The sequence below is a fragment of the Arabidopsis thaliana genome, chromosome 3, assembly GCF_000001735.4.
Source record: "Arabidopsis thaliana chromosome 3, partial sequence".
NCBI classification, from domain to species: domain Eukaryota; kingdom Viridiplantae; phylum Streptophyta; class Magnoliopsida; order Brassicales; family Brassicaceae; genus Arabidopsis; species Arabidopsis thaliana.
Window position 1 is genome coordinate 2586389 of NC_003074.8, and position 13677 is coordinate 2600065.

The 13677-nt window shown below is 38.5% G+C and overlaps 2 protein-coding genes across 2 annotated transcripts; one reads left to right on the forward strand and one right to left on the reverse strand.

The window, feature by feature from the left end:
* Nucleotides 1-415: 415 nt before the first annotated feature.
* On the reverse strand, nucleotides 416-9266 carry AT3G08530 (Clathrin, heavy chain). The gene is made up of 30 exons (NM_111688.7): nucleotides 8979-9266; nucleotides 8422-8626; nucleotides 8227-8315; nucleotides 8031-8109; nucleotides 7828-7955; nucleotides 7627-7725; nucleotides 7438-7546; nucleotides 7251-7330; nucleotides 6940-7167; nucleotides 6788-6853; nucleotides 6544-6660; nucleotides 6253-6450; nucleotides 6053-6169; nucleotides 5897-5956; nucleotides 5618-5704; nucleotides 5409-5492; nucleotides 5186-5320; nucleotides 5035-5097; nucleotides 4850-4954; nucleotides 4669-4781; nucleotides 4323-4575; nucleotides 4102-4238; nucleotides 3739-4017; nucleotides 2651-3653; nucleotides 2043-2528; nucleotides 1788-1958; nucleotides 1500-1685; nucleotides 1261-1383; nucleotides 1037-1147; nucleotides 416-938 (listed from the first exon to the last, which is right to left on the reverse strand). The coding sequence occupies exons 1-30, from the start codon at nucleotides 9021-9023 to the stop codon at nucleotides 783-785; spliced, it is 5112 nt and encodes a 1703-aa protein (NP_187466.4). The 5' UTR covers nucleotides 9024-9266; the 3' UTR covers nucleotides 416-782.
* A 368-nt stretch (nucleotides 9267-9634) lies between these two features.
* KOB1 (elongation defective 1 protein / ELD1 protein) lies at nucleotides 9635-13510 on the forward strand. Its single transcript, NM_111689.5, has 11 exons — nucleotides 9635-10511; nucleotides 10756-10905; nucleotides 11043-11095; nucleotides 11254-11362; nucleotides 11452-11586; nucleotides 11707-11751; nucleotides 11852-12039; nucleotides 12246-12387; nucleotides 12495-12541; nucleotides 12671-12758; nucleotides 12870-13510. Exons 1-11 carry the CDS (start codon nucleotides 10125-10127, stop codon nucleotides 13125-13127), a joined length of 1602 nt encoding a protein of 533 aa, NP_187467.1. The 5' UTR covers nucleotides 9635-10124; the 3' UTR covers nucleotides 13128-13510.
* Nucleotides 13511-13677: the final 167 nt, after the last annotated feature.

Sequence of the window (13677 nt, forward strand, 5' to 3'; positions counted from 1 at the left end):
TCTGCTTATCATTTTGGTTTAATTGATTATCTATAGTTAGTGTCTGCGCTGGATGAGTTTTATCCTGGTGAAGGTTGAACTTTTGATATTAGAAATACCAAGTGAATTTGTATGTCATCTAAGTATACTAATAAAAACAAAGTATGTTGGGTTGATTGAATCTTTCTATCCAGAACGTTTTCTTAGTAATGTAGCAGAAATGTGTGTTTACGGAGGGATGCAATTTTTAGTTCATGATGTTCAGATGACTATTGGTACTTAGGTTTTTATGTGTACATGTGAAATAAACCTACCCTAAGATTTCATTATTATTTCATGAAAATGAGATTCACGTTGCATCTATGTCTTTCTGATGCTGATGAATGATGATGATTGTTCTGAGGTCAACCAAATTCTCATGAAGGATTTATTTAGTCCTTCTCGATATTAATTGTTTCATATATGAATAACAACAAGGTGAAACTGATCAACGGTTTAATAAATCGAAAGTCGAATGGAATGAAATGCTGAAGGAAAGTACAACTACAAAACTCATATGAGTAAGAGAGTTGAGTATATATACTCAAAAATGGCTTTTGACAAAAAGTTAAAAAAAAATTACTCACCTAAACCCAACAGAATATTACAACGAAAGGAGGTTATTATCCACATTATTCCCAGACAAATTCTGGTCAGACATATAAGCTAGCTAGCAGATGAACACCGCCCTAGCAAATTGGGCCGACTCTATGCGCTACTGATACTTTTCCAAATGCGGATATTAAAGCATAAGCTGGTCTGCTTTAGTAGCCGCCCATCGGTGGCATTCCATATGGTGGCATGGGAGGCATTCCTGGCATACCGCCCATTTGTGGTGGAGGACCATACCCACCACCACCTCCCATTCCTGGCATCGGTGGTGCAGGTAAAGCAAGTGGCAACATTTGGGCATACATGTTCTGTTTAAAAACAAAAGAAAAACATATTACTCCTTTAAGTGTATCTGTCAAGATAAAGAGTCGGATGATATCCAGTGTAGCTGTGTCATAAGTAGTACCTGTTGGGATATGACATCCTTCTCTTCCTGCTCTTTGGCCTTCACCTCTTTTTGTGCCTCAAGCTTGTCCTTTATTAGCTCATCCACTTTGCCAGAGTACTCTCGGATAAACTGCAAAGAAAAAACGACAGGAAGAAGAGAATTCATCATAGCGTTCAAATAATGGTTCCAACCTCATTGAGCAGAGAATCAAAAGAGTTTATTTGAGGGTTAGGATAGATCACCTGGAGGAGATACGGGAAGGCAAAGTCCATCATATTGTTGATCCAGGCAAGTTCTAGAGCCACGTCTGGTCGGATTAAGTCATAACATACAAAGAGACATGTAGCAAAGCATTCCTTTTTGCCCTGTATAACAGCAGAAGACACGGGATACTACGTTCAACGTCTGGACCAATTCTTTTCAACTAACCAAACTGAATGGCTAGCACTAGCATCTCGTAAATGTTTAACCATCATCATACCTGTTCAATGAAATACACCAGTAGTTGTTCTGCAAGTTCATGTTCGCCTGATTGTGAAGCCGTTTCCATACAGTCCTTGTACATGTTGTCTTTCTTTGATAATGCAATTGATTGCTTCCATCTGCCCGCTTTCTTGTAGATATAAGCAGCCACACGTCTCATTTCAACAAGTTCGTGTTTCTCGATCTGTTCGCACCATTCACAGGAAGATTATATCATCTCTAAGGCCATTCTTTTTCCATTTTTAAAGAGAGAAAATATTAAAGGGGTAGTATATTTGAACTTTACCTTCTGAGCGAGGCCAATCTGGTCAAAGCTGTCATGTAAATCAATAGACTCTCGCAACCTATCGTAGTCTTCTTCTTCCACGTATATCTCATTCAGAGCCTCATTAACAGCAGAGACATTGTTGCTCTGAACTGCAATCATGTATGGCTTGATAAGACGCAAGTGACCAGCCTGAGATCAGAAGAAACCAATTGTTAAGTAATGTAGCTCAGTTGTTTTTATAGAAAAAAACAAAGTCATCAGTCAGCTTCTAACCTTCCGCATTATATCAACAACACGAGTATGGTCTAACCGCAACGCAAGTACGTTGAGAAGATCGTTGATTATATCCGGATGCTCTTGCAAGTAGAAGTGCACAGCCTTGTAGTACAGTTCAACATTCGCTACCTTGGCAACAATGTCTTTGAATTGCATGTGCTCCCATGCTTCAGGAGAATGGTTCATGACGGTGGTCGCAGCATTATCAAACTCATCATATTGAATGTACAGATAGGTAAGTTCCTGCCAGTGCTGTTGTTCATCACAGGCCCGTATAAGCTTGGGAATATTGAGGCGAGTTGAAAATAACTTGATGTGTTCCATAAGTTTCTCATAACGATATCTAGCATAGAGTACACCCAACTCGGTGAAGATACCCATGTGAGCACGTTCAAGCCCAAGTCCACTCTCCATAAGTGAGATTAATTCATTGAAGCACCCTCTGTTCTGGTAGTACTCGCTGACTTCTTCCAGGTCATCCACCTATTAAGCACCAAAAGATTAACCAGGAAATAAATGAGATACATTGGGCTATAAAGCATACACAATTGAAATCTAAAACCTGTAAGGGGAAACTTTTGTGCTCAGTAAGATCAGGTATTCACCTGAATGATAATGTTAAGACCACATATTTGAGCCAACCGGAATTCCTCAGCATCAACGCAAGCAAAGCAGACTTCCTTCCATGTCTTTGCACTGTTTGCTTTCCTTGCAGCATCAACAGCACCTTGGAACTGTTGCAACTTCACAAGTGTGACGGCTAACTTGCCCCAGTTTGATATGAACGCATAGATTATTTTTGCAGCCTCATAGAGAGCTTCGTCATACAGACGATCACCAACATGTTGTAGATTAGCAACGTTTGGCATCAGAATGAATTCTTCAATCTCACCTAACCGATCAATCTTTGCATATGCATAGATGAGCTCACTATCAACCTTGGGTTCCTTCACCTTCTGTCTAACCATCAGAAGGTATTTGACCAAGTCATCATAGACATCAGTATCTTCAGAGACACGTATGACCTCCAAGAAATGAGTGGCATCATCAGCACGGATAAAGGACTCAATTGCATCACTGACTAGTCCTTCCCTGAGTTGCGCCTTAGCGACTTGGCTCCAAACAGAATCTTCTTCGACCCGGAATGCAAACTCAACTGCACGCTCAATGCTCCTGACATTATCCAGCAATACATTGACAGCCTGAACATTTAAGTTGAACTTCTTGAAGATAGCAAATGCTTCCTCATATAATTGGGCTTCAACTGCGACTTCTCCAACTGCAGGTCCATCAAAGTTGTCCAGCCTGTTGATGTAATCCATAACTCTAGACGGATCTGCCTTAATAGCTGTCAATATAAGCAGATTTTGCAGATTGAAGTTTCCACTGAAGGCAGAATTTTGTAGAACAATCTTTTCAAGAAGCTCAATAAGCTCGTGCGGCAAATCAGCAGTCATGAATGCTTTAACAGCTGCAGAAACTTGCTCTGGGCTCTTGCTTTCAGGTAAAGCAGTAGACACAACTTGGTCAATAAGCTGTCTTCTATAATCATTGTTTTCATCGAGAACCTTATCCCACAGATCACCATCCATCCTCTCCACTACATACCTACAATTGAAAACTTGTGTATTAACAAACTACAAAGTCACCATTGTGAGAGTAACAAGAATTTTCGTAAGTAATGATAAAATACCTGGCTTGTAACTTAAACAAAGAGTTTTTGTTAGTGACATTGATGAGTTCCTCGTCACATTGTCCTCTTCTGTATGCCACAACTGCTAGGGTAGGATCACGTTTCTCGCAGTACTTACCCACAACCTTAGAGTCGTAGTAAGGGTTGGTGGTCAGGAAATGCTCAGGGTTGTTGTTACTGTCTATGATAATTTTACCCAAGGCATTATGGACATGCACATCTTGGCTTCCCTCACTAACTAAATGCTCCAAGAACTGAGTGAGGAGACGGAGTCGATTTCTGAAAAAGCAGAAACATATTAGAGTTTCCAGAACTAAACAGACATAATTATGAACGCAAACCAGGATGACCAAAAGGATTCACCTCTTCTCACATTCCTCGACAAGTGGTTCAACAGGAAGCAATGAACGAACAGAGAGAATGAGGCCTTTTATAAAATCTTCAGGGCATTCATCATCAAGCAACTGCCCGACAACTAAGGGAGCATTCCCAGGGTTCACCTTTGACAGAATCAAACGTATAAATATTTCATAAAAAAAAACTGAACTCCAACGCATTAAAAGTAGTCCCAGGAAACCTTATACCTTCTGCACGTAGCCTTCAATGTAACGAAGCATGTTGTTTGTGTAGAGGTAATGAGTAAGATCAGGCACAAAGCTGAAACGATCACAGACATTTATCAAAGGTCGTGCATCAGGCAGCTTAGCTTCCATCAAAAAGTTCTTCGTCTTTTCAGCATCATAGAAGTTAGACTCTCTAGTTACACGCTCAACCTCCTTTATTTGACCAGTCTTGGCAGCTGCTTCAATGTACTTGAAATGGATCTCAGGATCCTCACTATCGCACAGAGAGAAACATTGTAAACATAAGCATATAAATACAAGAATCGTGCTTGTTTACAGAAACGAGATCAGATTTTATCTATATCACCTCATACTCAAATATGAACCTAGGAAAAAGTATAGCCCTTCATATGACTTGAACTGCTCAAAGAGCTTAATACATGCATCAACACCAAGTTGCTCACAGTACTCCTTGCAAGCCTGAAATTGTATGGACACCGTTAGTGTCAAAATAACCAATAAGATTCATCATATCATACACCACTTGCCTGAACAATTATCTGCAGATTGCCTCTCAGGTTGACCAGCAACAGATCCTTCATGCACTCCATAGCCCACTCGCTAGAAAGAGTGCCAAAAAACTCAACAAGAGCCTGCATATGGAGCAGAGTGTTATGCAACAACTTGACCACTTAGTAGGTTTAACAACCAAAATATATTTCAGAGGCACTACCTGTGGCTCGATAGCATGTGTGTTTACAATTACACGTTTTATATCAGGTAACTCTGAGTAATGCTGCACAAATCAAAAGGAAAAGAAGTTGGAAGGTGAGAAGATGATAAATCTATTTGGCCGGTAAAAATGGTAAAAAACATGTACCAACCTTCAAGGATTGGATATAAAGTCCAGCCTTTTCACAAAGTTGAGCAATGCGAGGCCGGTCATAGTGGGTGAACATCCCATTTGCTAATACCGCATCAGCCACATTAGGAAAAGTTACCAAATTTATCTCCAGAACCTGTGTTGAAAAATGATTTAAACAGTCTGGGGAAAGAAGGTGAGTAGAGAAAAAAACGGAGAGATACAAGGTGGCAACTATTTTCAACCTTAGTTTGCAGAAAAGCATGCTCAGGTAAATTTGGCTTTAGCACATCCAGAAGGAAAGAAGTCGCTTCACGGATCAGATTTCTCTGAATATGCACAAATAGACAAATAAGCACATGATAATTTACATCTACTGTATACAATTCTGTATATAGGAGTAGAACAAGTAATGAGCTACAAATATTGGTGCATACAGAATATATTGACCTACCTGAAGAAAAAGATCAGTGATGGTGTTGTAGTCAACTGGAGAACCTCCTTCCATTTGAGACATCATTAATGCAAAATTTACTGCTCCCTGCAAATAAAAATTAAAAGACTATTGATATTAATACGGTGGGAAAAAGATTCTTCATTCTATATAACATCAGGTCAAATTATTCAACAAGTTAGTTGATTCATAACTCTTCCAGTGCTTACGCCACATATATTCAGTAAAGTCCTTTCATAGTTTAGTATGTTGCAAGTATCAAGAGTGCACCACACTAACCTGAGGATCTGTACGGAGTATGGTTTGCAGAAGAAACAGGTAATCAGGTGTGTACCCAACCTGAAGTCACAATATGAAACAATGGTAATTCATGAGACAACAGAACTTTAGGGTAAAAATAATAGAAGAGGTTATACTATAGATCTTATTGCTTACCTGCTTTGAGTAAATCAGTATTTTGTCAAACTCCCTTCTTTCTGCAAAAGCTGCTACAACTTTTGGAGTCGCCCGAGCTTTGATGTATATTTTCAGAGCGAGATCATTATCCACAGTCTGGAACAGAAAGGTTTATCGTCACAACACACCATAGGAGACATATCACACATTTTGAATAAAATCGTCCATTTCAAGATTACCTTCACAAGGTCTCCAAGTTCTTCACTGCATTCTAGTTTATCCTCTGCCAACCAGTTTTCCAGGAGGTTCTTCTTGTTTTGGTTCACAACCAGCCGAGATAGTTCCAGTGACTCATATGAATTGAGTTTCCCTCTAGTCAAAAGAGTCCCAAAATACTGTAACAATGGAGGAGTTTGTCCAGCTTGTACAGGAACACTCTGCAAAATTATAGAGTTGAAAAATTGGTGTTACCAACATTTCATCATAAATAAACATGTTTACACATAGTTGCTTGGATATGAAATAGACACCTGGAATTTGGCCACTGTATCAGGTGTCCTTAGAATTCCTTGAGGAGATTCAGCAGCAAGCTCAGCAGCCTCCTTGTACTTTGTTTGAGCGAACAACTCCTGGAACCGCTGGACAACCTACAACATCCGAGCAGAATATGAGAAACTTCACAATACCAAATGACATTTTTTTTCTTCAAGCTGCCATTTAACAACTATATAATTACTTCACCGAGACAACAGATCCATGATAAACATCGCATACCAGATTTTCTGCACCTGGGAGGTTTCCTCTTTTAGCAAGATTGACAGCAAGCTCCAAATTGTTCAACTGTGATACAAAAGCATAGATTTCTTAGCATGACATGATGAAAAGGGTAGGTTATAACGGGAAAATAGCATAAAAGATTAGCATACTTGGCCACTAATAAAAGGTATAATGGTAGCCTCGTTTACTGTAGCCAAAAGAACTTGTCCTCGCCTATTAATGGCATAGAAACCCCCAACTGAGGAAGCTTCAGAAGTCAAGAAAATTGGGTCTGGACTAATCCGATTTCTGTAGATAGCAGAAGCAGTCTCTAGATCGTACACAAACAACAGGCCAAGTTTGGTGATAACATATATCAAGTTAAATTTGTGAGAGACCTGTCAGGAAAATGAGAAATTAGTGCCAGAAATTGTCACTAACTACTTACACATATAACTGAAATTCTAATGCAATAGCAAACCTGCATGGCAACAGGAAAATCATCAGCAAAATCAGGGGGAAAAAAGAGATCTGCTTGTTTTTTTGTAAATGATGGTTTTCCTGCAAAAAAATCGCCAACCTTTAAAGATCAGATGAATACAACCTAGAAAACGTAACCAATTATATTAAATAACAGTGAAGATATAGTTTTGCGTCGGGGAGCTAACCAGGTTGGGCACCAAGCTCAATGACATGCAACTTTGATGTTATCTGCCCAGCATTAAAGCTCTTGCTTGCAAATGATATAAGAATAGAAGGATTCTCATTCCCAGGAACCTAATATTAATAGTGTTGCAAGTCAAACTACAGTTCAAGATTAGACCATAGATGAACTCACCAAAGAACAAAGACGTTACCTTAAACTGCGCAAACGATGCAGCATGTGCCTCAAGGGCCTGACTCCGCTGTTGATCCACAGAGAAAAGCTGCATATTTCCTTTTACCAATTGTTGTCTCTACAGAAAACAGATAATAATGACAAGATCAGTCAAGAATCTACAACATGAAAGCAGTTTTGATGTCTTTTTTTGACCTAATATGTGGCGCAGTAAACTTACCTCAGGAGAGCCAGGAGCAATTCCAATTAAAACCAACCACTTCTCATTAGGAGAGCACTTATAGTTTATAATTTGATTGTTGGCCAAATTGGCTGTTCTATCAAACATCTTAACTGGCTCAGAATCACCTATAAAACCCGAAGGAAAATTAGAAACGAAAACACAAGATATGAAGAAAATGACAGTAGGCTGAAATATACAACCTTCAATTGACCAATGATAGACGGAATTCTGTGTGACCAGCCCCAACATCTTTGGTGTAATCCACTTCCAAAAGACAACCTGTAAAAACATGAAACATTATTATCCAAAAAAAAACCCGACTGAAAAATTCAGAGTTATACGAAGTGTATAGCAGGAACGATAATGGAGTTCAAATATATTTGCATCAACACTCACCTGCTCAGGCATCTGATGTGATTTCAACTTTGCTTTGGCTTCAATGTTAAATATCTGTAGATGATCCTGAGTAGTTCCTGGAACTTGAGCTACATAAATATTGAAGTAAAAAGTGAACATCAAGATAAGTGGATTATGAACTACGAATTCGAGGAAACCGTTATGGGTTTTAGATCAAAGGAAAAAATCAAGTACCTTTCAAGGCAAGGATCTTCGAGTTTGGGTTCATAAGAGCAGAGTCTGCAGTAATAGGCCTCCTAAGAGGCTGCATCGGCATATTCATATCTATAATTACAACACTGTTTTGCGGTGACGTCTCTCGTACACAGATATACTTGTCAGACTCCATAGTAACATTTGTAAACGTGATGAATTGCTGATTGATCCCGATGCTCGGAAGCTGGAAAAATCAAGATGAAGCGTTACGTCAAATAGTTCATTTATTTAGTTATGAGATCCGAGTACATAAGCACATTGCTACAGACAACAACTTGAAATTCGGCATTGATATATTAACGAAACACAGATCTGAGCATAGTTAGAGAAATCTGATCAGAAACATGCATTCCCAAACAAGCGATCCGGAAAAACTAGAGAGTAACACAACGATCGAGCAGAATTCAGATCAGTAGGAAACTGGAATCAATCAATCAAGAGACTGAACAGAGCTTAATCGTAGAAAATCACGGTCGATTCCAGGAGATACACATCTAAATATTCAAAGATAAGAGTGAAGAGTAAGGAGAACTCACCGTCAGGACCTCCTTCATCGTGATGGGGGCGTTGGCAGCCGCCATGTTTGACCTCAGATCACAGCAAGAGTAAATCCGGGGACGGAATCAAATATACGGCTGAGAAGTCCTGACCGCCAATGGCCAGGAGATAGAACCGAGACGAGAGAAAGACTGGAGAAGAAATGAAATCGCTGCCAGATCTGAAGCAAGTGAACGAGAAAGGTGATGGAAAGAGAAAGAAAATTGAGAAAAGAAGAATAACAAATATATATGGGTAAGTAATGACGAACAGCGATCCAATTAGAGTCTTACATTTATAACCAGGTCCGGCCCATATCGGTCCTTACTGGGCTCTAAGCATCCGAATTTCTAATGAGACGACACGTGAAATATTTTAATTGGTGCTTTTAAATGAAGGTACCTTAGGTGAAACAACAATAAATGACTTAATAATTAAGATTTGATCCAAGAAAAAAACTTAATAATTAAGAATGGAAGAAGTGTCATGACTTTTAATAATTTTTTTTAAAAAACTTAATAATTAAAGATTTGATACAAGAAAAAAAAAACTTAATAATTAAGAATGGAAGAAGTGTCATGACTTAATAATTAGAAACAAAACTTAATTAATCTGATCCAAAAGAAGAAGGAATATTATGTCATAGAGTATCACTGATGATTGCAGGTTGCAATTGTATGTTGCATCAAGTCATCCGTCTTGGTTCCATTCAGTTTTCTGTGATGAAAGAGTCATTTCCCCTGGTTGAATTGGTTTTTTTTTTGTTATATGGCTCTGTTGTTTTGTATAGGTTATTGTTGTTATTAGCTTATAGTGGCTTAGTGTGTGGAGATTTGTTTCTCCCTGTGTAATTGCTTCTGTTCTTTGTGTTGGTACATGTTTCCAATCTATCAATTCAAATCCAGTTGAGAAAGATTAAGAAAAAAAATGGAAGAAAATCTCCCAATTTTTATACATAATAAAATGAGATGAATTGATAATCAATTAGATTTAGTTAGTAAAGTTTAATTTTACCGATGAGATCTCAGACGACCAAAACACGAAAATAAAATAAAAAGAAAGATCTCAGAATCGCGTCTTTCTTCTTCTTCTTCGTCTTCTTCCTCCGAAACTTTTTTTTGTTTTTCAAAGTGGTGGAGCTAACCATGAAATCGACTCACCATCACAGAGCTCCACTAATATCTGCTTCTTCCTCATCTTCATCTTCTTCCCAAAACCATTCATTCGTCTCTAGGCTCCTCCTTCTCCTTACTCTACTTCCAGTTTCCCTTGCTTGTCTCGCCTTTATCCTCCAATGGCGAGGCGGTGGTCTCGCCGATCCTGCCTCTGCTTCTGTTCGTTCCTCTACGTCGGTTCCTGGCGGCTCCGATCTCAATCACGAGGTCTTTCCCGGCATGGAGACTGTTTCATCTGTCTCCCCAAAGTCTCACCAATCCTCCTCCGACTGCTCAAATCTAGCTCGCAGCTCTTCTCCTTCTTTTCCTTACTATGCTGATTGGAAGTTTGGTGTTGATACTAGCTTAAAGCCTAAGGTTACTACTTTCAATTCCCCTGATTTCAAGTCTTTGGATCGATCTACACTTCCAAATTCCTTTTTTTTTTCTTAAATCTTACTACAATGTCTAATCTGAAATATCAAGTTGTTCTTTTTTTATTGGATTATAGAGATTTGAGAAATACCAAAGTTCATTTTTTGATCAGATCTGTCTTTGTAAAGTCACCTCACTTTTTGTGCTCCATGTTGTATATGATTCTTGACATTGTTACTGTTTACAGATATGTATCACGACTAGCACATCAGCTGGATTGGATCAGATTCTACCATGGATGTTCTACCATAAGGTTCTAGGCGTCTCAACATTCTTCCTTTTCGTTGAAGGGAAAGCTGCTACTCCGAGTATTTCTAAAGTGCTCGAGTCTATTCCTGTGAGTTGAACTACCTCTCTTCGCGTCCACTGTTTATTTTGTTTTGGCTGTATATCTCTAGCTCTTTAGTCCTGTAGGTATAAATTTGTATTTAAGGTATGCAGTTTTCGATAAATGTAGTCCCATGTCTCTTGCAGGGTGTTAAAGTAATATACAGGACGAAAGAGCTTGAGGAGAAGCAAGCGAAGAGGTTAGTTAGTTATCCCATTGCATATTTGCGACAAAGCTATAGCTCTTCAAGGCACTAAACACATGTTTTGTTGTATATTCTGAAATTGTAGCATTGTTTTGTTGTATTTTCTACTACTGATCATTTTACTGTCATTCTTTTTTGTTTTGTTTCATCAGCCGGATTTGGAATGAGACCTGGCTTTCGTCTTTCTTTTATAAGCCCTGCAATTATGAGTTATTTGTCAAACAATCTCTCAACATGGAAATGGCTATTGTCATGGCTAGGGTAAGTATTTCTTTTAGACCTTATTTGGTTCAGTTTTGACTCATGTCTCATGTTACATTCTCATTTTTCTTGTTCTTACTAAATATCAGGATGCGGGCATGGATTGGATACTTCATCTTGACACTGATGAGCTGATATACCCAGCAGGTGCTCGTGAGTACTCACTAAGACGGTTGCTGCTTGATGTTCCTCCAAATGTGGATATGGTTATATTTCCAAATTACGTGAGTGATATCTCATTCACACTTCTTGCATTGCTTATTTTCAGCTAGTTTTGTGAGTCTAAAGTTTCTTTTATGATCTGGCCTTTGCTATGAATAATGCTTTTGGATTTTGTTGTTTAGGAAAGCAGCGTAGAAAGAGATGATATCAAGGATCCTTTTACAGAGGTATAATTCAGTTTATTACTGTCTTTACGTAAGAGAGTAGGTTTATTAATATTTGTTTGTTATGTTAGTATTACTTCTGAGATATGTGTGGTGCAAGCAGGTGTCAATGTTCAAGAAGAATTATGATCATCTTCCAAAAGATACATATTTTGGAATGTACAAAGAAGCAACACGAAATAATCCAAATTACTTTTTGACTTATGGTAACGGCAAATCAGTTGCTCGGGTTCAAGATCACCTTCGTCCAAATGGAGCACACAGATGGCATAATTACATGAAAACTCCCAAGTATGTCTATCATATATTCAAACATAACTAAATTTTCTATTGGTTGAGGAACATGATAGGACTTTGTTGTTACTCTAATATAGAACCATGTAACTATCTTAAAGGAGTTAGCAGTGGAGTGGAGTTCCGGTTAACAGCGTAGTTAATTTTTTCTGTTTGTGAAGCCAATTTTTTTTTGGAAATACTAACCTGATGATTCTTGCTAGTGAGATCAAATTGGAGGAGGCTGCTGTCCTACACTACACATATTCAAAATTTTCTGACTTAACATCCAGGCGTGATCGATGTGGCTGTAAGCCTACAAAAGAAGACGTGAAAAGATGCTTTATGTTGGACTTTGACAGATCTGTGAGCATCTTTTCTTAAAATCTCTAAAAGTCCTTAGTCATTTCTTAAAATCTCTATATTTCACTTCCTCTTACCCTTTTATGATGCTGTATGGATCAACATTGTAGGCATTTATAATTGCGTCAACAGCAACTGACGAAGAAATGCTAAGCTGGTAAGAGCCTTAGCATCGTTCTTGGTTACTTGTGAAATAGATAACTTCTGACACTCTTTGAACAAGTTTGGTCCTATTGTGATTACAAAAATATCTGGTCTTGATCAAAAAGTAATCTACCCTGTGTAGGTACCGTGAACACGTTGTGTGGGGTGACAAAGACGTGAAGACGAAACTCCTTAGGAAGGGTATTCTGACTCGCATCTATTCACCAATGGTAAGAACATACTCTGCAATTCATTATACAAAATTCCAAACACAAGTCCTGGAATGTTGAGTTCTTGCAAGTCAATTGTAAAATATTATATACATTTGTGGTAAAATGCAGGTTGTTATACAAGCATTGAAAGAATCTGGTGTCTTCAGCTCGGTTGTCTCATCAGCTTCTACAAATCTGTCAAAGAAAAAGTTCTTATCATCAATTCACAAAAGCAACTCATCCAGGTCTACTGCATCTGAGTCCCTTCCATCAAAGGAAAGCAAGTCTGAGGGCATCTCTGCAAGGCACCTTCTTGAGGCTGAATCAGCCATCCCTCCTTTATCGCCACCTGGGATGGAACAAGCTAGATTTTTTACAGAGGATTAACAGGTTTTAGCACGGAGCTGATGCATTCGCTTTTACTGATATTGATACTGGTTGCAATATGAGTGCTGTGTAGCTTTAGGATGGCAAATGAAGTGGAACAAAGAAGAGTGAAGAAAGCGGCTTTGTGTGATTCTTCCTAATCATATTGAAAAGTCATCGATTCTCTTGTCTCATTTTGCTCTCCCTCTGCAACTTATGATAGATGAGTTTGCAGCATTTTTCTGTTGTCATTGTTACTTCTATGTAAGTTTATTACTATGTACAGAACTTCAAAGCACAGAGCCTTGGACTCATTTTTCTACTTACATCGATCGCCTTATAACTACACCACTACTGTCATGGCCTCTTCATGGGCAAGAGTAATACCAACCTTATTAATTCAAGTTTAATACAAATCGATTAACATGCACCTAACCGGTAATGACTCAACACGTATGTTATCATGAGGATGACACAATCTAGGATTCCAAAAAAAGGTATGAAGAAAGAGTCAATGGTCCATAAACGAAGATTTGGCACCAAAAAGCGGAGACTCCTCAAGTTATATATA

What these genes read in the sequence shown, in the direction of transcription:
- KOB1 (NM_111689.5), top strand. Translation starts at nt 10,125, where the DNA reads ATGAAATCGACTCACCATCACAGAGCTCCACTAATATCTGCTTCTTCC. An exon ending in AAGTGCTCGAGTCTATTCCT is followed by an intron (nt 10,906 to 11,042) that starts GTGAGTTGAACT and finishes TGTCTCTTGCAG; the next exon opens with GGTGTTAAAGTAATATACAG. An exon ending in CTCGCATCTATTCACCAATG is followed by an intron (nt 12,759 to 12,869) that starts GTAAGAACATAC and finishes GGTAAAATGCAG; the next exon opens with GTTGTTATACAAGCATTGAA.
- AT3G08530 (NM_111688.7), bottom strand. Translation starts at nt 9,023, where the DNA reads ATGGCGGCTGCCAACGCCCCCATCACGATGAAGGAGGTCCTGACG. An exon ending in TTGCTCCTGGCTCTCCTGAG is followed by an intron (nt 7,726 to 7,827) that starts GTAAGTTTACTG and finishes TGTTTTCTGTAG; the next exon opens with AGACAACAATTGGTAAAAGG. An exon ending in AACTTGGAGACCTTGTGAAG is followed by an intron (nt 6,170 to 6,252) that starts GTAATCTTGAAA and finishes TTTCTGTTCCAG; the next exon opens with ACTGTGGATAATGATCTCGC.